This window comes from Coregonus clupeaformis, chromosome 27 (genome assembly GCF_020615455.1).
Source record: "Coregonus clupeaformis isolate EN_2021a chromosome 27, ASM2061545v1, whole genome shotgun sequence".
Classification (NCBI taxonomy): domain Eukaryota; kingdom Metazoa; phylum Chordata; class Actinopteri; order Salmoniformes; family Salmonidae; genus Coregonus; species Coregonus clupeaformis.
In genome coordinates this window covers 4,602,923-4,627,860 of record NC_059218.1, presented here as the reverse complement: position 1 = coordinate 4,627,860, position 24,938 = coordinate 4,602,923, and the positions used below count along the sequence as shown (strand labels likewise).

The window sequence follows — 24,938 nt, the reverse complement described above, 5'->3', positions numbered from 1 at the left end:
TGTTCATGTTAGGTATGCTTAGTTAGCCAGTCTAATGGAGATCAATACAATTAGTGGGGTGGTTAAATTGTGTATATCTGTGTATTTTGTTGTAGGTGGTACAGAATCTGATTCCAACCCCTAGCTCTGCACAAGGCGAAGGTAAGTTGGCCAAAATATGTACATGCTGACGGCTAAGATAGCTCAATTTACAGTAAGTATGGTAGAAACATGAATTGGGTAGTGTTTGTATTGTTTGTGTAATGGGGTTACATGTGGTTAGATGTAGCCTGAGGACCACAGAGAACCTTCCAGACCATGTCATCAATTTAGTCCTCCCCTCTTCTCTTTTTACCTTTTCTCTTTGTAAAACTCAGGTTATCTGGAGTCATTCCACAGTGCCCTGCTGAAAAATACCCTGAAAAATACCCCAAAGCGAGGCAATTATGGGTACACAAGCATGAGGGAGCGACACACCTTGCGTTTATGGAGCACGACAAGATTGTGGGACAGAAACCAGTAACAGACACTGAAAGGTATAAAATCAAGACACAACCACCTCATTCTTCCCTCTGCATATTCTCAAAACACAACAAAGACATGTCTACAAAATTCCCCTGCAAAGGGCTACTTTACAAGAATGATCTGTCAAAGTCAATGGGCTGGGGGAGGTTTACAGACTGTACTTTGAGATGAGGAAGGGGGTTTGGTTGTGTAGGGTTGTGCTTAGACAGTAAATGTATTGTTGTGTATGAGAGTGATTTAGGTGACATTTCTCCTCAATCTCCCATTCACAACAATTCACACTGTGTAAGAACTGCCTTCCTAAGACCTTTCACACCTACTTTAGCCCCCCAGCCCATTCACATTGTTGACTGATCTTTCCTCTCAAAAGCAGCTCCCAATGTCCCCTCATTGATCCCTAAACAATATGCTAGCCGGTCCCATTCAGTTGACACTTTTACCAACAAAGGCGTGTTGCCCTTCGTCCCTTCCACAAAAAGTGTAAAATGCTAACACCACAACCATGTCTTTCCAGGACACGTGCAGTACCAGCAGATCTTCTGCAAGAGGACCAAACACTTGGTGGTTAAGAAGCCCTACACCACTTTCGGCAGTCTTATCCAGCTGGCCGTGCACCGCAGACAGGACAAGCCCATTGCCATAAGCACAAAGAGTCTCAGCTTCCCCAGCCCACCATGCCGAACAACATTGCCAGTGTACTGAAACTGGATAAAGGACTAAGGCTGCGTTTACACAGGCAGCCCAATTCAGATTATTTTTTCAATAATTTTGACCAATCAGATCAGTTCTGAAAAGGATCTGATGTGATTAAGACCAATTAGTGGAAGAAATTACAGAATTGGGCTGCCTATGTAAACGCAGCCACTGTGGCCCAGCATAAGACCATGTAGAACAGTGGTCTCCAACCCTGTTCCTGGAGAGCTACCCTCCTGTAGGTTTTCGCTCCAACCCCAGTTGTAACTAACCTGGTGCAGATTATCAACCAGCTAATTTTTAGAATCAGGTGTGCTAGATTAGGGTTGGAGTGAAAACCTACAGGACGGTAACTCTCCAGGAACAGGGTTGGAGAGCCCTGATGTAGAACCACCCTAAAATAAATATGGATATTTTCAATCAATCTTCGAAATGTGTCTGTAGCTACAGATTTACACCAGATAATGTGATTTACCCAAAGATTTTTGCTGACATCTTGTATATTTAAATTGCATTGATAGAGACAGGTGGGTGTCCACCCCAAAGTGCTGCATGCCATGATGACATCAATAAGTGAGAAGACTTGAAATAGTCACGATGGCGGCGCACATATTGTTGGATTACTTTATGGAGCAAAAAAAATTATTTATTTTAATAACGGAGCATTTTCTAAATGTAAACTGACCCCCTGCAACTGGACACTGACATTTTATGAAACTCCTGTTTCCCCGAATCGAGGACGAAGACGGCATTGCTAAGGTTGGTCGAAAATTCTCTGTGTTACACCAAACAGTACCTATCCTGTAACTCCCAGTAATGGATACCAAAAATCTTTGGTTAAATCACAATATCTGGTGTAACAATCTGTAGCTAAGAGCACTGGTGATCATCAGATGATGGGAGAGGTGGCCATGATAAAATTTCCATTCCAAAGAAACATACAGTAAGTTCAGGGAGTACTTCTAAAGCCGGAGTTTATAGTTTACCCATTACCCATTGGCAGCAGCTAATTGGGGATCTCAATAAATACTAGTACTAAACACTACCCACCCTTTTTTACCATTACATCACTGATATTAATACAGAAAAGTCAAATTCTAATAATTCACGTGAATGTGATATGATCATCTGTGTGCTCCATTGATATCTGTTTGTGTGGAGCTTGATTAGTAATGCCTAGGAAAACAAATGTAAATACTATATACATTTAGAAAACAGATACAGTGCATTCGGAAAGTATTCAGACCCCTTCTCTTTTTCCACATTCTGTTACGTTTCAGCCTTATTCTAAAATGGATTAAACTATTTTTTCCCCTCATCAGTCTACACACAATACCCTATAATGAGAAAGCGAAAACAGATATTTATACATTTTGGCAAATTTATTTAAAAAAACTAAAACAGAAATACCTTATTTACATAAGTATTCAGACCCTTTGCTATGAGATTCGAAATTGAGCTCAGGTGCATCTTGGTTCCATTGATCATCCTTGAGATGTTTCTACAACTTGATTGGAGTCCACCTGTGGTAAATTCAATTGATTGGGAATGATTGGGAAAGGCACACACCTGTCTACATAAGGTCACACAGTTGACAGTGCATGTCAGAGCAAAAACCAAGTCATGAGGTCGAAGGATTTTCTGTAGAGCACCGAGACAGGATTGTGTCGAGGATCAGGGTACCAAAAAATTTCTGCAGCATTGAAGGTCCCCAAGAACACAGTGACCTCCATCGTTCTTAAATGGAAGAAGTTTGCAAACACCAAGCCTCTTCCTAGAGCTGGCCGCCCGGCCAAACTGAGCAATCGGGGGAGAAGGGCCTTGGTCAGGGAGGTGACCAAGAACCCGATGGTCACTCTGATAGAGCTCCAGAGTTCTTCTGTGGAGATGGGAGAACCTTCCAGCCAGAGCCCGGACTTGAACCCGATCGAACATCTCTGGAGAGACCTGAAAATAGCTGTGCAGCGACGCTCCCCATCCAACCCGACAAAGCTTGAGGGGATCTACAGAGAAGAATGGGAGAAACTCCCCAAATACAGGTGTGCCAAGCTTGTACGTCATACCCAAGAAGACTCGAGGCTGTAATCGCTGACAAAGGTGCTTCAACAAAGTACTGAGTAAAGGGTCTGAATACTTATGTAAATGTACCATTTCAGTTTTTTATTTGTAATACATTTGCAAAAATGTCCTAAAAACGTTGTCATTATGGGGTATTGTGTTTAGATTGGTGAGGGGAAAAAAAACAATTTAATCCATTTTAGAATAAGGCTGTAACGTAACAAAAATTAAGTCAAGGGGTCTACATACTTTCCGAAGGCACTGTATGTGACGGGATGTATAGACAATATGGACAGTATATGGATAGAATATGTAGTATTTCTGAAGAATAGTACAGTTGAAGTCGGAAGTTTACATACACCTTAGCCAAATACATTTAAACTCTGTTTTTCACAATTCCTGACATTTAATCCTAGTAAAAATTCCCTGTCTTAGGTCAGTTAGGATCACCACTTTATTTTAAGAATGTGAAATGTCAGAATAATAGTAGAGAGAATGATTTATTTCAGCTTTTATTTCTTTCATCACATTCCCAGTGGGTCAGAAGTTTACATACACTCAATTAGTATTTGGTAGCATTGCCTTTAAATTGTTTAACTTGGGTCAAACGTTTTGGGTAGCCTTCCACAAGCTTCCCACAATAAGTTGGGTGAATTTTGGCCCATTCCTCCTGACAGAGCTGGTGTAACTGAGTCAGGTTTGTAGGCCTCCTTGCTCGCACACGCTCTTTCAGTTCTGCCCACACATTTCTTATAGGATTGAGGTCAGGGCTTTGTGATGGCCACTCCAATTCCTTGACTTTGTTGTCCTTAAGCCATTTTGCCACAACTTTGGAAGTATGCTTGGGGTAATTGTACATTTGGAAGACCCATTTGCGACCAAGCTTTAACTTCCTGACTGATGTCTTGAGATGTATATCAATATATGCACATAATTTTCTTTCCTCATGATGCCATCTATTTTGTGAAGTGCACAAGTCCCTCCTGCAGCAAAGCACCCCCACAGCACGATGCTGCCACCCCCGTGCTTCACGGTTGGGATGGTGTTCTTCGGCTTGCAAGAACCCCCTTTTTCCTCCAAATATAACGATGGTCATTATGGCCAAACAGTTCTATTTTTGTTTCATCAGACCAGAGGACATTTCTCCAAAAAGTAATGATCTTTGTCCCCATGTGCAGTTGCAAACCGTAGTCTGGCTTTTTTATGGCGGTTTTGGAGCAGTGGCTTCTTCCTTGCTGAGCGGCCTTTCAGGTTATGTCGATATAGGACTCGTTTTACTGCGGATATAGATACTTTTGTACCTGTTTCCTCCAGCATCTTCACAAAGTCCTTTGCTGTTGTTCTGGGATTGATTTGCACTTTTCGCACGAAAGTACGTTAATCTCTAGGAGATAGAACGCGTCTCCTTCCTGAGCGGTATGATGGCTGCATGGTCCCATGGTGTTTATACTTGCGTACTATTGTTTGTACAGATGAACGTGGTACCTTCAGGCATTTGGAAATTTCTCCCAAGGATGAACCAGACTTGTGGAGGTCTACAATTCTTTTTCTGAGGTCTTGGCTGATTTCTTTTGATTTTCCCATGATGTCAAGCAAAGAGTCACTGAGTTTGAAGGTAGGCCTTCAAATACATTCACAGCTACACCTCCAATTGACTCAAATTATGTCAATTAGAAGCTCTATCAGAAGCTTCTAAAGCCATGACATCATTTTCTGCAATTTTCCAAGCTGTGTAAAGGCACAGTCAACTTAGTGTATGTAAACTTCTGACCCACTGGAATTGTGATACAGTGAATTACAAGTGAAATAATCTGTTTGTAAACAATTGTTGGAAAAATTACTTGTGTCATGCACAAAGTAGATGTCCTAACCGACTTGCCAAAACTATAGTTTGTTAACAAGACATTTGTGGAGTGGTTGAAAAACAAGTTTTAATGACTCCAACCTAAGTGTATGTAAACTTCCGACTTCAGCTGTATATGTACAGCAATAGTTAACTAGGTTAGTCCTTGACTATAATACAGTACATACATATGAAGTGGGTAAAACAGTATGTAAACATTATTTAAAGTGACCAGCGTTCCATTATTAAAGTGACCAGTGTTTCATGACTATGTACATAGGGCAGCAATCGTGTGTTCGTGTCTATTTACAGTGCTGAGGGCCATGGCTGACCCGTTTAAGAGCACTGCATTGCTCAATGTATGCATGAGCATGGAATATAGGTCGGCAGGCTCTTTCCACTGCACATGCCCATAGCACAAAAAGAGCACTCTAACACGGCTGAAAACCATTCTTTAGCTGTTTTTCCCATCTCATGCCAGTCTATCTCACATTTAAGGTTAAAATGTAGTTGCATGATGACATGCCTGAACCATAAAACCACACAGCCACTGAATTCGGAAGTCACTGTTTGCGATCAAAATGGTGCTATCATATAGGATGTGATAATAATACAAGACAAAATGCCGCGGAAATTCCCAAATAAGTACATGGATACACGTTTCACCTGCTCTTAAAACATTTGTATATGCTTTGATTTTGAATGGTACAAAAGCATAACAGAGCCACAACAATGAGAAATCTTGTAAAATATGGGGGCTCGTCCAGGGTAGAACGAAATATGGGAGTTCATCCGGGATGTCGATCCAGGACATGTATTACAGAAAATGTACAGGGGTGGGAACTAGCAGCTAACTCCACATTGTGCTATTCAAGCTATGTCTCACAGATTTACCATGGAACCTGATAATAAAGGAAGCTCCATCTAAACGCTTTGCTCTTTTGAAAATGTGCCTCTGCCAGACGCTTCTAATGATTATCAGTCTGATATCCTGCTTTGGGGGGTAATTACAGCATTAAGGTGGATGCGGTATCACACAGAGACCACACGCGCTTTCTTGTCACACAACAAATGTCAGATTTACTCGCTGTATGATAACTATCAAATCCGATGAAAAGCTGATTGTCAGGGTTTGAGTTTATCACCTTTCATCAGAGCGTAAGGTGGCAGTACGAAGCAAAACAAGGTTTTACATCAGAGAGTCCGTGCCAAGGAGCATGGGGTCAAGAGAAAAACTGCAATTATGATGGTGTGAGTGAAGTAAATGGATAGTTGAGATGAAAAGGTTAAAGAATTAAGTGAATATGGACAGAAATAGTCATGGGTGGACAATAGAGAGATAGGGAAGGGGGGATATATGTGGAAGTGATCAGACACTGGAGGTGATATGCCTAAACTGACAGTAAATAAAGTGCACACAAAGGATGGACGGGAACGCAGATAAACTAATTACAAACCAAGGGTAGAAACAAAGAGCTTGGGGGTAAGACTGAATCTGAGCACCTGGTATTTGAGGAAGCAGCAGAAGAACCCATATTAAAGATGCAGAAGCCAAACTCAGCTGACGCTGTGGAGCTTCCGTTGCTATGGAGACAGCCGAGCACTCCTGCGCACTACCGCTCCTGCCCGTGTGAGTTCTGACAGCCAGCCAAGACACCAAGGCACTCCTTCAAGACGGACACGTTCAAAACGGTAAATGTCTAATCCTGCTTTAAAACATGTCCAAAACCTTTCAGGCAGGTAGCCACCCCTCTTGTCTTGAACATTTTGAACCTGACTAGGAGGAAATGCTCACTGGACCAAAAGAAAATGCTCCTGGAGAGTCAAGGGAACCAAAAACAAACGCTGAGAACAGTTTTTTTACCTCTATAACCTGTAGCACAACTAACATTCTGGCATATAACGTAAGTCTACAGTAAAACCAGTACCAAGGGCCAGGAAAACCAAAGTGTTTGGGCTCCCATGTCATGCAACAGGAAGTGTGGAGGATCTGGGGTCTGTTCACTGGATGATAAGTCAACTCCACTTCCTTTGGGTCATATGCCAAGGCGGAGATGCTTGGTTCCATAATTATCTGAAGCTCTTTGGCTCCACCTACACATATGGAGGTGTGATGATGATGGTGGTCAGTCACATATCCATCATCATATGTATCTTAATTTCACTTCCTAGGTGTGCTGGCCAGTGGCCAGGAGGTGATCATATTTAATCACGAGGACATGCTATATGCTTCACAACTCAATCCAAATGTACATCATCACAGTGAGACAGCAGCTTCCTCCAGGGAAGCCCAGATGATGGAGGGAGGGAGCAGCCTCCTTCCTCTCTCTGACAGACGACAGAGAGGTTTGACCCAGTCTACTCAACGGGAAGGAGGAACGGGTTACTGTGTCAAAGAGCAGCTAAACCAGGGTCCTACGATGACACAGATCAAGCGACAGGCTACACACACCACCTCCTTTGTTTACATACTGTCCCTGACTGGCCAGCTGCCATGGCAACACAGTGACCATTTTCTGCCCCCCCCCCCCTCCGTAAAAACAGGAAGTGCCCTTTCACTTGGTCAAAAAAACTAGATGTGATGCTACACTGAACTCTTTACACTTTTGAAGACCTCTTAAGACACGGTAGGAATATTTCTGGGCCTATATGACACGCATTCATGTGTTTTGTCTCAGGGAAGCCAACTCGGCTGTTCTCCCAGCCGCCTAAGCACAAAATCTCATCCCCGTTGAGAGGCTTTCAGTAATAACGAGCGGCACGTCTGATTGGCAGAGTGAAAAACAACTGTCAGCAGCTAAATATCTCCTCAGCTACCTGATCCCCACTGACTCCAGAACATTCTAACAAGCTGTCCCAGCACTGTGGAGGCCAAAGGTCTGGGGTCATAACAGAGGCCGAACGGACAGCTTGTAGCAACAAAGATGATGAGACTTGAGAGCCGACTCGGACTTGTCCTCAAAGACTTGAGACTTGACTCATCTTCAAAGACTTGAGACTTGACTTGATTCATGCTCAATGACTTGAGACTCAACTCAGAGTCGTGCTCGATGACTTGAGGCTTGACTCTGACTCATCCTCAAATGCTTGATACTTGACTCTGGTTCGTGCTCAAAGACTTGAGCCTTATTGCCAGGTTTGGCACAGTCTCACCAATCTCCGGTGCATCTTTGATGATAGATCTATCAGGACGAATCTGTCTTTATGGCTAGAGGCGTTTCAATGAACTCAATGTACATGTTCTTAGAGAATGGGATGAGGGGCTTACTATCTTGGATAGTAATAGTAAGCTGTAGTTGGCACATTATCTTCTCAGTAAACATGTTATCTTGACTCCCGTCTCTTTGCCTCTTCCATATATCTAATAACGTAACAGTTGGTGTGAGAAGTGGGCTCTAGCACTGCAGGTATAGTCACCTCAAATGAAGTACTAACTACTAACTAAATAGTCTTATGTTAGGTCAGGTAAACTGAAGAACGACAAGACCAGGTGAACCAAGGTTAGGGGCTTGAGAACAGGAAGTAAAATGAAACACTTAGTGGGATAAAGGTTTGGGTTAATGGCAGGAAGTAATAGTAAGAGATGTGAAGCTTCACAGCTCACAGATCTGAAGTGGGGATCTCAACAGGGAAATTCTCTCTCTACTAATGTTTGCATTTGTTCATTAGCCCATTATGACATTGATATTGACTAGGCCAAAACTAGCCTTACCTCTATGGAGGGCTACAAAACAACAACCATTTCAGCTTTAGGCTGCTCTCGCTACTAGCCTATACGGTGATGACACAACACCTTCTGTCCCTCACACACCAGGCACAACACCCAGGCACAAACAAAGACTAGTGTCCCCTCACATTATGACAGAGTGACCTTAGTCTGGTGACCAGAGGCCAGAGCCAAACTGAGAGAGAGAGACTCCATTCAACCCCTCATATTGTCCCCTTGCAAAAGGAAGTGGCATTTACCTGGTGGTTTGGTGGCCATATTGGCTGTTCCCTTTGGAATGTTTGGTTAATTGATGCGTATAACAATTGGGTGCACATTGATCAAATAAGCTGTTTTCTATGCGTTAGAATTGAAAATGTGGTGTGTTCTCTGTGACCATTGCAAGGGAATGCAGAAATGTAGAGGTTTCATGTCCTGTGAACACATGGCATTGCACAAAAAAAGGAATTCAACTTTTTTTCAGCCTTTATGTACAGAGGTAGGACCTTCATTTGAGTAAGCTACAGCAGGAAAATTATCCTGCAGCAAAAGGAAATGTGAAATATTACGTGGATTATAATTAATGGACATTTTTGTAGGGGTTGATACATTTTTGGTAAATGAAAATCAAGTCTGAAATTTAAAGGTGGAAATTACTAACTTCAGAAGCCTTTTTAAACCTCAAATACACTAGAAGTTTTAAATTTCCTGCATTGCAGGAAAGTTCTCCTGCAACAGGGTGATCAAATTAAGATCCTACATCTGTAACGTTCCTTTCCAGAGCTTTCAACAGAACCCTGAATACAAGGCCCAGCGCAGAGAGCAAAAACATCTGGAAATGACCTGCTCGCACTGTAAACAGCTGGGCCGGCCAACAATTCACAGGAGTGACAGAGACACCTACTGGACACGTTGGGTAACACAGATCTCTATCTCAGCTGGTTCCAATGCATTGTCCAACTCACAAAACATTTACATTTCAATTTTAGTCATTTAGCAGACGCTCTTATCCAGAGCGACTTACAGTTAGTGCATACATTTTCACCTGAAGCATCTTCTTCCTCATGTATACCAACACAATAGAAAATATGGATATGGTTAACTTCTAGAAATTATGCTTAGGACCTATCTAAGTTGTGATGTTCACATAACCTACAAACTAAAAACGACATTTGTGAAACCCTAAGAATGCTATATAAAAACATATACTGAACAAAAATATAAACTCATGTTGGTCCCATGTTTCATAAGCTGAAATAAAAGATCCCAGAAATGTTCCACAAGCACAAAAAGCTTATTTCTCTCAATTTGTTTACATCCCTGTTAGTGAGAATTTCTGCTTTGCCAAGATAATCCATCCACCTGACAGGTGTGGCATATAAAGAAGCTGATTAAACGGCATGATCATTACATAGGTGCACCTTGTGCTGAGGACAATAAAAGGCCACTCTAAAATGTGCAGTTTTCTCACACAACACAATGCCACAGATGCAATTGGCATGCTGACTACAGGAATGTCCACCAGAGCTGTTCCCATATAATTTAATGTTAATTTCTCTACCATAAGCCGCCTCCAACATTGTTTTAGAGAATTTGGCAGTACGTCCAACCGGCCTCACAACTGCAGACCACGTGTATGGTGTCATGTGGGCGAGCGGTTTGCTGATGTCAACGTTGTGAACAGAGTGCCCCATGGTGACGGTGGCTTTATGGTATGGGCAGGCTTAAGCTACGGACAACGAACACAATTGTATTTTATCGATGGCAGTTTGAATGCACAGAGATAATGTGACGAGATCCTGAGGCCCATTGTCGTGCCATTCATCCACGGCCATCACCTCATGTTTCAGCATGATAATGCACAGCCTCATGTCGCAAGGATCTGTACACAATTCCTGGAAGTTGAAAATGTCCCAGTTCTTCCATGGCCTGCATACTGACCAGACATGTCACCCATTGAGCATGTTTGGGATCCACTGGATCGTTGTGTACGACAGCGTGTTCCAGTTCCTGCCAATATCCAGCAACTTTGCACAGCCTTTGAAGAGGAGTGGGACAACATTCCACAGGCCACAATCAACAATCTGATCAATTCTGTGCGAACGAGATGTGTCGCGCTGCATGAGGCAAATGGTGGTCACACCAGGTACTGACTGTTTTTCTGATCCACGCCCCTACTTATTTTTATTTTTGACCAACAAATGCATATCTGTATTCCCAGTCAAATGCATATCTGTATTCCCAGTCATGTGAAATCCATAGATTAGGGCCTAATGAATTTATTTCAATTGACTGATTTCCTTATATGAACCATAGCTCAGTAAAATCTTTGAAATTGTTGTAATTATATATTTTTGTTCAGTATATATTATATATGTGTTTTATTGTCACGTACACCGGATAGGTGCAGTGAAATGGGTTGTTTTACAGGGTCAGCCATAGTAGTATGGCAACTCTGAAGCAATGGCAGGTCGACAGCTCGGGTATTTGAAACAGCAACCTTTTGGTTGCTGGCCCAATGTTCTAACCACTAGGCTACCTGCCACCCTATAGCTGTTGGTGACGGTTTTTGCTCTCAATTCAGGTCTTCTCCTATAAAGAACTAGTATGAGCAGTGCAGTGGCAGGGAGTAGAGTTCTAGCTAAGTGAATTGGAGGACTCCCCATTTTCCCACAGGGGTCCGAGCTGGGCTGTTTGCCAATGGAGGCTTAGGTCCACAGGCTTGGCTGTCTAACCTGTTAGCATAGCAACGCTCTCGCAAGGGGGCCAAAGAGGACACAGAGATGAGTGTGATCTGTTTTATAGTGGCTACTCTAAAGTTTATGGTCACACTATACGGTATATAGGCTGCCATTCCGAAAGTCAGCTGAACGCTCTTTTAGGGATAGACCCATATATACAGTACCAGTCAAAAGTTTGGACACACCTCCTCATTCAAGGGTTTTTCTTTATTTTTACTATTTTCTACATTGTAGAATAATAGTGAAGACATCAAATTAAACTCAGCAAAAAAAAGAAAGGTCCCTTTTTCAGGACCCTGTCTTTCAAATATAATTTGTAAAAATCCAAATGACAATGAAGATCTGTGAAGTTAAGGGTTTAAACATTGCTTGTTCAATGAACCATAAACAATTAATGAACATGCACCTGTGGAACGGTCGTTAAGACACTAACAGCTTACAGACGCTAGGCAATGCCACCAGCCATACTGCTCGTCTGTACGTGATTTCCTGCAAGACAGTGTTCTGCCATGGCCAGCGAAGAGCCTGGATCTCAATCCCATTGAGCACGTCTGGGACCTGTTGGATCGGAGGGTGAGGGCTAGGGCCATTCCCCCCCAGAAATGTCCAGGAACTTGCAGGTGCCTTGGTGGAAGAGTGGGGTAACATCTCACAGCAAGAACTGGCAAATCTGGTGCAGTCCATGAGGAGGAGATGCACTGCAGTACTTAATGCAGCTGGTGGCCACACCAGATACTGACTGTTACTTTTGATTTTGACCCCCCCTTTGTTCAGGGACACATTATTCAATTTCTGTTAGTCACATGTCTGTGGAACTTGTTCAGTTTATGTCTCAGTTGTTGAATCTTATTATGTTCATACAAATATTTACACATGTTAAGTTTGCTGAAAATAAATGCAGTTGACAGTGGACGTTTCTTTTTTTGCTGAGTTTATGAAATCACACATATGGAATCATGTAATAACCAAAAAGTGTTAAACAAATCAAAATACATTTTATATTTGAGATTCTTCAAAGTAGCCACCCTTTGCCTTGACGACAGCTTTGCACACTCTTGGCATTCTCTCAACCAGCTTCATGAGGTAGTCACCTGGAATGCATTTCAATTAACAGGTGTGCCTTGTTAAAGGTTAATTTGTGGAATTTATTTCCTTCTTAATGCTTTTGAGCCAATCAGTGTTTTGACAAGGTAGGGGTGGTATGCAGAAGATAGCCCTATTTGGTAAAAGACCAAGTCCATATTATGGCAAGAACAGCTCAAATAAGCAAAGAGAAACAACAGTCCATCATTACTTTAAGACATGAAGGTCAGTCAAACCAGAACATTTCAAGAACTTTGAAAGTTTCTTCAAGTGCAGTCGCAAAAACCATCAAGCGCTATGATGAAACTGGCTCTCATGAGGACCACCAAAGGAAAGGAAGACCCAGAGTTACCTCTGCTGCAGAGGATAAGTTCATTAGCGTTACCAGCCTCAGAAATTGATCTCTGCATGTGTGGTTCCCACCGTGAAGCATGGAGGAGGAGGTGTGATGGTGTGGGGGTGCTTTGCTGGTGACACTGTCAGTGATTTATTTAGAATTCAAGGCACACTTAACCAGCATGGCATTCTGCAGTGATACACCATCCCATCTGGTTTGCACTTAGTTGGACTATCATTTGTTTTACAACAGGACAATGACCCAACACTACTCCAGGCTGTGTAAGGGCTATTTGACCAAGAAGGAGAGTGATGGAGTGCTGCATCAGATGACCTGGCCTCCACAATCACCCGACCTCAACCCAATTGAGATGGCTTGGGATGAGTTGGACCGCAGAGTGAAGGAAAAGCAGCCAACAAGTGCTCAGCATTTGTGGGAACTCTTTCAAGACTGTTGGAAAAGCATTCCTCATAAAGCTGGTTGAGAGAATGCCAAGAGTGTGCAAAGCTGTCATCAAGGCAAAGGGTGGCTACTTTGAAGAATCTAAAATCTAAAATATATTTTGATTTGTTTAACACTTTCTTGGTTACTACATGATTCCATATGTGTTATTTCATAGTTTTGATGTCTTCACTATTATTCTACAATGTAGAAAATAGTCAAAATAAAGAAAAACCCTTGAATGAGTAGGTGTGTCCAAACATTTGACTGGTACTGTACATCAGAGAAACACTAACAAATACAAACATACATACTGTATCTATTTGTGAGAACACTTATTCTCATGACCAAAAGTTTACAAAGGGTCACAAACATCAGGGTCATCTCCATTTCCTGTGTCAAATTACAAGCACATTATAAGTGGTGGTCCTTCAGTGCTTCCTGTAACACACACAAATACACATACGCACACACAAACACACGCACACACTCACACAACAATACTTTTGCTGCACAGAGGGAGACTGATCTGGCTTCGGCAGATGGGCATGCTTGGTCGCCCAATAAGACTGATCTCCAATCAGACAAATCATATTAAAGGGAAGAGAAACAGGAAGAGCCACAGTCTGTACGTTTTCCACTCATTTAAACTAATTAAATACACCCCTTGATTTGGAAGAATATGACTTCTAAATACCTTAATAATCTGATTAGTATAGCTGTCTTATTGTATCATATTCAAAAAACGAAGGACCTACACTATTACTGCATTTATGTTTTTGTTGTCATAGGAGACTTGTAGAGTGTGACTTTAAAGACCAAAAGAACAGTGAGAAACAGAGATTGGAAGTGTAGCTAATCGAGGACATGAAGTTTCAAAAAATGTATAACGTGTATGTCTATCGATCTCTCCAGGATACATTCCAACCTGGCATCTGTCTCTCTACTCTCTTATCTATTATTTATTGACCTGGCTCAAGCCCAGTAAAACTTCACAATCTCTCATCTCCATCTCTCTCCAGACCATCCACTCTATTTCAGACTGCCAGAGAAAGAGACCTAAACTGAAATTGCTTCCCAGTTCCCACACTATGTTAGCCTAGCATTAGCACCATAAGCTAAGATTAAGGGTCTTGCTATGGAGACACATGCACCTGACCATACTGACTGAGGCCTCAAGATGTGGGTATATCCAATGTCACAGTGCTGCACCCGCTAATGTCTTGTGACCATAAACTACAAGTCTTCCAGATAAAAGTGAAAGGAAGCTCGGAGCAAAATGCATTTGAGGATCTCCAAAGTAATCGGACCAATGTTTAATGCATTAAGAATAGTAAATAACTAATAGAGGGATACACTGTAACTAGGCGAAACAGAGAGAGAGGGAGTGAGTAAGTGAGAGTGAGACCTGGGAGAGTTCAGTGAGTCCAAAGTCTACTACCGGCAGTAAAAAAAAAAAAAAAGAATATGCTGACAATCTCACAGGAACAAAATCTCTTATGAAGAGATGGATATAACTTTATATTATGGACCAAAACCTTGTATTTACTTGATAATACAGTAATTACATAGGTTGGTAGTGCAACTAAAAAAAATACATTGTAGGTAAATGTTGTTACAGTTACATATCACCAAACCGGTCAAACTGGTGCGGTAGTAGCTCTCCAGGACTGGCAGTAGCTCTCCAGGACTGGAGTTAGAGAACTCTGCAGTAGAGGCAAGACCCAGGGGAACAGCACAACCACCCACTCCTTCTGCGACCTCCAGAGTTGGACAAACAAACCAACAAACAACAACTGTCCCCCATGTCCCCCCAGTGCTCACCCCTTCGGCCCTCAAACACGTGCAACAAACGGAGCTTCCGGAGGCGGAATCTCAAAGGATTTAGGAGAAATGGAACAGGACGGCTTTGTGACCAACAGGTCACATGACATGGATGGAGTAAGAGAGGATGGGGATGAGAATGGTCCCAATGCTCTTATGTGACTTCCTCTCCTCATCTCCTACATGAGTTGCCATTGGATTGAGTCATTCTTGTAAATGTTTTGTGGGATGCCATCATGACAGGGTGTAATTTCAATAGCAGAGGGTCTTGGCTTGGTGGCCCTTTCTATTGGTTCTTTGTCAGTGTAGAGGGAAAGTGGTGGATATCCTTAATACCCTCAATACCTCACTCATTGGCTTTTGTTAAGATGCCAACTGCCTGCAACAGGATGAATTCTGGTGAAGCACAGGAAAAGACCACATCAACGTTTTAGAGCATCTCAGTTTTAAATGTTTTTTTAGGACATAGTATGTGAGGGAAACACACACTCTCTCTCTCTCGCTCACTCTCGCTCTCTCTCTCACTCTCAGACACACACACACACACAGTACTGTAGGCTATTGTATAACAAGCCTTTCTGGCCAGTGGCGTACCACAGTTTCACGGGGACACCCTGCAAGGTCCAAGCAAGGAACTCTCCACCATGGCCAAAACCAAAGAGCTCTCCAAGGATGTCAGGGACAAGATTGTAGACCTACACAAGGCTGGAATGGGCTACAAGACCATCGCCAAGCAGCTTGGTGAGAAGGTGACAACAGTTGGTGCGATTATTCGCAAATGGAAGAAACACAAAATAACTGTCAATCTCCCTCGGCCTGGGGCTCCATGCAAGATCTCACCTCGTGGAGTTGCAATGATCATGAGATCGGTGAGGAATCAGCCCAGAACTACATGGGAGGATCTTGTCAATGATCTCAAGGCAGCTGGGTCCATAGTCACCAAGAAAACAATTGGTAACACACTACGCCGTGAAGGACTGAAATCCTGCAGCGCCCGCAAGGTCCCCCTGCTCAAGAAAGCACATATATTAGGCCCGTCTGAAGTTTGCCAATGAACATCTGAATGATTCAGAGGAGAACTGGGTGAAAGTGTTGTGGTCAGATGAGACCAAAATCGAGATCTTTGGCATCAACTCAACTCGCCGTGTTTGGAGGAGGAGGAATGCTGCCTATGATCCCAAGAACACCATCCCCACCGTCAAACATGGAGGTGGAAACATTATGCTTTGGGGGTGTTTTTCTGCTAAGGGGACAGGACAACTTCACCGCATCAAAGGGACGATGGACGTCGCCATGTACCATCAAATCAAACCCACCCCATCGATCGGTCCACCAGTCCTAGGTTCGGAACCCAGGGGGATTCGGCTCTCGCTCCCGAGGGCGTATGACGGAACAGCTGCCGGGTGTCAGGGGTTCCTCCTGCAGGTGGAGCTCTACCTGGCCACTGTACACCCGGTGCCCTCGGGACACGAGAGCGTTTCCGCCCTCATCTCCTGTCTCACGGGCAAGGCGTTGGAGTGGGCTAACGCCGAGTGGAGGAGAATGGACGCCAACACCATTACCTACGCAGAGTTCTCCCGCCGCTTCAAGCCCGTGTTCGACCATCCACCTGAGGGCAAAGCGGCGGGGGAGCGTCTAGTCCATTTGAGACAGGGGAGGAGGAGCGCGCAGGCGTTCGCTCTAGAGTACCGGACTCTAGCGGCGGATGCAGGGTGGAATGAACGGGCTCTCATCGACCATTTTCGATGTAGCCTACGAGAGGACGTTCAACGTGAGTTGGCCTGCAGGGATACCCATCTTACCTTCGACCAGTTGGTCGATATGTCCATCCGTCTGGACACCCTGCTGGCCACCCGTGGACGTCCCGAGGGGAGTCCGTCCATTCCGCCCTCCGGCGCCTCCGAGCCGAGCCCTATGGAGCTCGGGGGTGCCGGCGCTAGAGAACGGAGTAGGAGGAGCCCGAGGGGGCCTGTCTCCTGCACCAAGTGCGGTCGTGGAGGGCACACTGCGGCCAGGTGCTGGGGAGGGTTCTCCGGGGGAGAAGACAACAGGCCACGCACTGGGGGGGCCTCCCAGGTGAGTAGACGTCCCACTTACCCAGAGCTTTCTGTTGCGCACTTTTGTATACCTGTTTGTTTTCCACAGGTTGCACCTCATTCCCAGCATAAGGCGCTCGTAGATTCAGGCGCAGCTGGGAATTTTGTTGATCGGAAGTTTTGTTTTGAGTTAGGGATCCCTCTCCTACCTGTTGACAAACCTTTTCCCGTTCATGCCTTAGATAGCCGCCTGTTGGGGTCGGGGGTTGATCAGGGGAGATCACAGCGCCACTTCGGATGTGTGCGCAGGGGGGTCATGAGGAGACTATACAGCTGTATCTGATCGACTCTCCTGCGTACCCAGTGGTGCTGGGGATTCCCTGGTTAAGCACCCACAACCCTGCTATTTCGTGGCAACAGAGGGCTCTCGATGGGTGGTCTGCTCAGTGCGAGGGGCGATGTCTGGGTGTTTCCGTGGGGGGCGACTTCGGTGGAGAGTCCAAACCAAGTGCCCGCACTGCACATTCCGCCTGAATATGGGGATTTAGCTCTCGTGTTTAGCAAAACTAGGGCGACGCAGTTGCCTCCTCATAGACAGGGGGATTGTGCGATTGATCTCCAGGCAGGAGCAGCGCTCCCACGGAGCCATGTGTATCCTTTGTCTCAAGAGGAGAGAAAAGCTATGGAGACTTACATAGCCGAATCTTTGAGACAGGGATACATTCGGCCCTCCACTTCTCCCGCCTCCTCGAGCTTCTTTTTTGTGAAAAAGAAAGATGGAGGGTTGCGCCCGTGCATTGATTACCGTGGTCTCAATCAGATTACTGTGAAATACAGTTATCCACTCCCTCTGATTGCGACCATGACGGAGTCATTGCATGGAGCGCGGTTTTTCACAAAACTGGATCTCAGGAGCGCGTATAACTTGGTGCGCATTAGGGAGGGTGAAGAATGGAAGACAGCGTTTAGTACCACGTCAGGTCATTTCGAATATCTCGTCATGCCATATGGGTTGATGAATGCTCCATCAGTCTTCCAATCCTTCGTAGATGACATTTTCCGGGATATGCAGGGACAAGGGGTGGTCGTGTACATTGATGACATTCTGGTGTACTCGTCTACCCGAGCCGAGCATATAACCCTGGTGCGTCGTGTATTGAGGAGGCTGTTGGAACACGACCTATATGTCAAGACAGAGAAATGTCTGTTTTTCCAGGAGTCGGTCTCCTTTTTGGGTTATCGGTTGTCCGCGTCAGGGGTGAGAATGGAGGTGGATCGTGTGTCCGCTGTGCGTAATTGGCAAACCCCAACTACTGTAAAAGAGGTGCAGCAGTTTTTGGGCTTTGCGAATTACTACCGGAGGTTTATCCGGGGTTTTGGACAGGTGGCAGCTCCCATCACGTCCCTTCTGAAAGGGGGTCCGGTGCGACTGCAGTGGTCAGCCGATGCGGACAGGGCCTTTAGGAGACTGAAGGACCTGTTTACATCGGCTCCGGTGCTGGCGCATCCGGATCCCGCATTACCCTTTCAGGTTGAGGTAGACGCGTCTGAGGCTGGTATAGGGGCCGTTCTCTCTCAACGGTCCGGCACGCCACCTAAACTCCGCCCCTGTGCTTTTTACTCTAAGAAGCTCAGCCCGGCGGAGCGTAACTATGACGTTGGGGACAGGGAGCTGTTAGCTGTAGTTCAAGCCCTTAAGGTGTGGAGGCATTGGCTTGAGGGGGCTCAACACCCTTTCCTCATTTTGACTGACCATCGGAACCTGGAGTACATCCGGGCAGCGAGGAGACTGAACCCTCACCAGGCTCGATGGAGTATGTTTCTCACCAGGTTCGTATTTAAAATCACGTACATCCCTGGGTCCCAGAATGGTAAGGCAGATGCGCTGTCCCGGCGGTATGACACTGAGGAGAGGTCCGTTGAGCCCACTCCCATACTACCGGAGTCTTTCCTTGTGGCACCGGTGGTGTGGGAGGTCGATGCCGAAATCGAGCGAGCGTTGCGTACCGACCCCAGCCCTCCACAGTGTCCTGAGGGTCGGAGGTATGTTCCGCTCGAGATTCGGGATCGACTCATTTACTGGGCTCACACGTCACCCTCCTCTGGACATCCGGGTATCGGCCGGACAGTGCATTGCCTTAGCACTAAATACTGGTGGCCCACTTTGGCTAGGGATGTGAGGGTTTATGTCTCCTCCTGCTCGGTGTGCGCCCAGTGTAAGGCGCCCCGACATCTGCCCAGGGGTAAGTTACAGCCCCTACCCGTTCCACAACGACCATGGTCCCACCTCTCGGTGGATTTTGTAACAGACCTTCCCCTCTCTCAGGGGAATACCACCATCCTGGTCGTTGTGGACCGGTTCTCTAAGGCCTGTCGTCTTCTCCCTATGTCGGGTCTTCCTACTGCCCTACAGACTGCTGAGGCCCTATTTACCCACGTCTTCCGGCATTACGGGGTCCCCGAGGATATAGTGTCTGATCGAGGCCCCCAGTTTACCTCTCGGGTGTGGAGAGCGTTTATGGAGCGTTTGGGGGTCTCGGTTAGCCTTACCTCGGGGTACCACCCGGAGAGTAACGGGCAGGTAGAACGTGTCAACCAGGATGTGGGTAGGTTTCTGAGGTCGTATTGCCAGGACCGGCCTGAGGAGTGGGCGCGTTACATTCCCTGGGCCGAGATGGCCCAGAATTCTCTCCGCCACTCCTCTACCAACCTAACCCCTTTCCAATGTGTATTAGGTTACCAGCCGGTTCTGGCACCGTGGCAGCAGAGCCAGATCGAGGCCCCTGCGGTGGATGATTGGATGAGGCGCTCGGAAGAGACGTGGAACGCTGCCCACGTCCACCTGCAGCGGGCCGTCCGTCGTCACAAGGCGAGCGCCGATCTCCACCGCAGTGAGGGGCCGGTGTACGCACCTGGAGATCGAGTCTGGCTCTCTACCAGAAACCTACCCCTCCGCCTGCCCTGCCGGACCTGGGTCGGCGGTTTATGGGGCCCTTTAAAGTCCTGAGAAGATTGAACGAGGTGTGTTATAAGTTACATCTACCTGTTGAATATAAGAATATTAACCCCTTGTTCCATGTGTCTCTTCTCAGGCCGGTGGTAGCTGGTCCACTCCAGGACAATGAGATAGGAGAGACTCCTCCGCCCCCATTGGACATCGAGGGGGCTCCGGCGTACACCGTTCGGTCCATCTTGGACTCCAGACACCGGATGGGGGGTCTCCAGTATCTCGTGGAGTGGGAGGGGTACGGCCCGGAGGAGCGGTGCTGGGTGCCGCGGAGGGACATCCTAGACCCATCTCTCCTGTCGGAGTTCCACCGGGACCATCCCGCGCGCCCCTGCTCCGCGTCCTCCTGGTCGTCCCGAGGCCGGGGTCGGCGCACGGCTGGAGCCGCGCGTCAAGGGGGGGTACTGTCACGGTTTCGGCCGAGGCTGCTCCTCCTCCTGGTTCGGGCAGGCTTCGGCGGTCGTCGTCCCCCGGAGTACTAGCTGCCACCGATCTATGTTTCATGTTCGTTTGGTTTGGTCTTAATGTTGTACACCTGTGTCTAGTTAGTCCTCGTTAGTGTTATATTTAGTTCTCGTTGTGTGTGTCTGTGTTTGTGTGTGATTGCGCTTCTGTTACGTGTTGGAGCTACTATTTCCCTCCAGTGTTTTGGAGTGGTTACTTTGCACATGTTTTGTGCACCGTTTATTTTGTCGCCTGTGTGCGCCTTGTATTCGCCTTCAGGCTTATTGTGCTTTTGTTTTGTGTGGATATTGCACTAAAGCCTTTGGACTGAGCCTCTGCGTCCTGCGCCTGATTCACACACCACACACACCTTCAGCACCCTATGACACCTACCATTAAAATTATAGACTGATCATTTCTTTGTCAGTGAGCAAACGTACAAAATCAGCAGGGGATCAAATACTTTTTTCCCTCACTGTAGCTGGGTCGCCCCGTCCTGTCCCTAGGGGTCCACCACCCTGCAGGTCCCCAACCCAACACACCCCACTCAGCTTTAGTATCTTAGTGAAACATTCATTTATTGGTTTTGGGTATGTTAGGCCAAGGCCTGAGTGACAACCCACAGGACAACAGACCCCCAGGGCCAGGACTGAGCAGCCCAGCAGCTAGGGATTGACTAAATAGGGATCTCTCTGACGTGGGCATGTTTTCAATAGAGACTCCTTTAGTCGTACTGTATTCCATATAAGGCATCCAGACCTTATGAATGTTGCCCAGTATACCCTTAATCTTGTAATAAATCAAATCTAGTGATACATAACTTGACATCCAGCCTGATGAAGACCTAAGGGTCGAAACGTTGTTATAAATGGATATCACCTGGGAGCATGAGCAGAAGTGTGCGGCGTTTTCCTTCAATTAATGGCAATGAATTTCTTAGCCGCTATAAATAATTTCTTAGCGGCTGAGATAAAAGAACATGCTCTTTGCCAGAATTCAGCCAGCCTTCACAAGACCATAACATATGCAAATGTTCCCGTTCTGTGTTTTACACCTCCAGCAGAGGAATGACATTTCTGAGTACATGTAATTCAGTTTCACTGGCATCAAATCAAATCAAATGTATTTGTCACATGCGCCGTATACAACAGGTGTAGACCTTACAGTGAAATGCTTACTTACAAGCCCTTAACTAACAATGCAGTTTTAAGAAAGAATAACCCCCCCCCAAAAAAAAAAAAAAGATCACACAAAAAAATACAATATAAAATAATACGAAATAAAAGTTACAAATAATTAAAGAGCAGCAGTAAAAAGAACAATAGGGAGGCGATATACAGGGGGTACCGGTACTGAGTCAATGTGCGGCTGCACCGGTTAGTCGAGGTAATTGAGGTAATATGTACATGTAGGCAGAGTTAAAGTGACTATGCATAGATAATAAACAGAGAGTAGCAGCATACTGATTGGGAAATTATTTTGCTTCCAACCCCTGGTCTTGTTGCACTACATGTCGTGAGGACATGAACAAGGAGTCCTTATGGTATAGCTGACCATGATGGAGTTGGCCAAATCTCCAGACACATCTTTTAGGAATCACAGTTTTGGGATAAATATTATTTAAAGTCACAGAGAGGGTTATTGCAAGAAACTACATATGATCATTTTTTCAGTTAATATCCATAAATGACCATTTATATACAAAGATGATCCCCCCGCCTGGGGCAGTTATTTGAATAGTGAATTGTTATGGTAATCCATTCCAAAACATTCTAGCAACTACATCCAGGTTGTTTATCTTCGTTTGTACTCTGAATGCAATTTTTGCATTTACCATGATAAACTAAATAATGATTCAATAGCAAATCGGACCATACATTGATGTGTTTTGGTGACAAATGCTATTTTTTGTTTAATGTCTGGCCAGGTAGCCTAGATCTGCAGATGAAAACACAATCACCTTTGTCATCAATAACGTAATGCAAACTATAATTATTTTGTTACCTGTGTATCCAGCATCATCATCACCTTCTCGGATTCATATCCCTTTCCTGTTCTTTTTCCGTCGTGAGGCACTCCTACAATAAAACTCTTCACATTTTGAGCGAAACTGCCAAAAACATGAACTTGCACTTGAAGCGTGTCGAATTTCCAGTGACTCTAGTAGTGCTCCTGGCTTGTACAGTGCAATATCCTCGGAGTACAACAGCGGTGTCCAGTTCTGTGTCATCAATTCCACCTCTGTTTATGTCGCTCACAAAAAATCAGACTGTAAGCATCAAAAAAGCTTCTCGCACTTGACAGTAAGACTATTGTCCGCGTTAGAAAAACATGCTCAGCAATGAAAAAACAAACACTTGTTTCAAATCAAGTGTGCCACATATGGTTTCCATTCAGGGTAATACATTTTGAATCCAGAAATTAGTGGAGGAGGGTGGACAAATAACATTGAGAATAAAGACAAATTGATCACAGTGGCCAAATACTAGAATACAAAACAACAGACCATCACTTCACTTTAGCATGGAGAGGCCATATATTCGTATGACAGATATAGGTCTACGTATTTTCTGTGTGCCATGGGATGTTTCTTTGGTTCGAAACATGAGTCTCGATTATATCGAGGTTGCTCCCTTTAAATGTTAAATTCCAATGTCAATATTCATTTCATTTGAAACTTGGAGACCAAGTGGTGTGGATTCGCTCCCAATAGACAAAAATTAAACGTTTGCCTTGAAAGAAATATGTAAAAGGAGGTTGTTACATTATGAAATAGGCCTACGCTATGAAAAAAATCGCATAGGCCTACAAATCAGCGATATTCATGTACAATTCCGTTTATATTCTCTCGTAGCCACTCCACATCATAACATGATGCTGAAGGCACTGATGGATGACAGTGCCTTCACGATTTCTGGGTCATCTTTTCCTATTGTGTTTTTCCCGACAAGATGGCATCAAATGTAATGATGTTTTATTGGATATGATCCAACCATTATCCTATAGGCCTAGTCATTGTAATCATAGAATTAATAGGCCCAACATGTTTTTTCACAGCTGGGTTCTCCCATGTCGATGAATGTATATTCAGAGGCTCCTGTTTCTATAATTATGCCTATCCCAGTGTCCCCTTCCTCAACATCTTCTCTAGCCACAAAATGGATGGTCTCTCCAATTTCTTGCTTTTTCATATTCTTCTCTGAGCAGCTTCTCCTTCGGGGTGTGTGGAATCCGTGTCACGTCTCTTTCATATGCCTCTGAGCTGTTGGTCGTTACGTGGAGAATAAAATACAAATCCCATAAATAGCATGAAGCGAGTCCTGTCCCAGCCGACGCATTTAAATGGACGCATTTAAATGCAGAACAAGAAGGGGGCAAATGTCCAAATAAACGACAAAAATAACTGATATCCTCAATGCACGATGTTAGAAAATGAAATTGGAATGCTTCCATACGGACGAGCTGATATTGACGAGGCTGGGATGCCAGTGCTTTAAGCTTTAGTCTACATCAACCTGAACCTGAACCTGAACCTACAGCGCGCACCTCCGCGAGCAGATGGTCATTTCTTACCCGGAAACAGGCATATAATCCATTCATTCTCAAAGATGTCCCCGTGTTGTTCCTTGGTGTATTCCCGGTCGGGGCATAAACCATAATCAGTCGCTCTCACCAGCCGGTTACCGAGGAGGTGAAGAAGAGAGGGAATACCGCCAGACCACACGACGCGCTCGGGCTGAATTCTGCGTGCGCAGCGAGCCAGTGCAGAGTTAACCTCAATGTGAAATTGCTACATTACAGACATGAATATAATCTATATTGGGTGCCTGGTTTAGTCTACTGTAGCTGTCACCAAAAGCTCAAAGCCGGTATTAAAAACAAATGTGATCACATAGCCTAGTAATTATAAGGCCTTGATCGGCTGGACTGGTAATTGTATTGTAGATCAAACGTAGCCTATTTAGTAAAATAACACACTGAGCCACACATTGAACCATAGTCAAAATAACGAATTCATTTTAGGGAAATTAGACATTTTGGTATTCCTCTCTTTAGAGCTGTTCGGTCGTGCGTGAGACGTGTATAATAGGCTCTGGAATGGGCACGCTGGGCAGTGTAGCAAAGGTGGAAAGACTAGCCTAATTTCACATTCAGCTCACACAGGGCTTTACTATCATTGACACACGTCCTCAGAGGTGCATCGTTAGGCTAGATGTAGGT

The 24,938-nt window shown here is 45.0% G+C and overlaps 1 protein-coding gene across 1 annotated transcript in view; it reads right to left on the bottom strand.

Moving 5' to 3' along the window:
- Positions 1–24,446, bottom strand: part of LOC121541417 (ral guanine nucleotide dissociation stimulator-like) — a 124,563-nt gene extending 100,117 nt beyond the window's left edge. The window contains exon 1 of the mRNA XM_041850409.2: positions 22,722–24,446. Coding sequence (XP_041706343.1) covers positions 22,722–22,742 — 21 coding nt within the window. The 5' untranslated portion in view covers positions 22,743–24,446. The remainder of the gene's footprint in view (positions 1–22,721) is intronic.
- Positions 24,447–24,938: the final 492 nt, after the last annotated feature.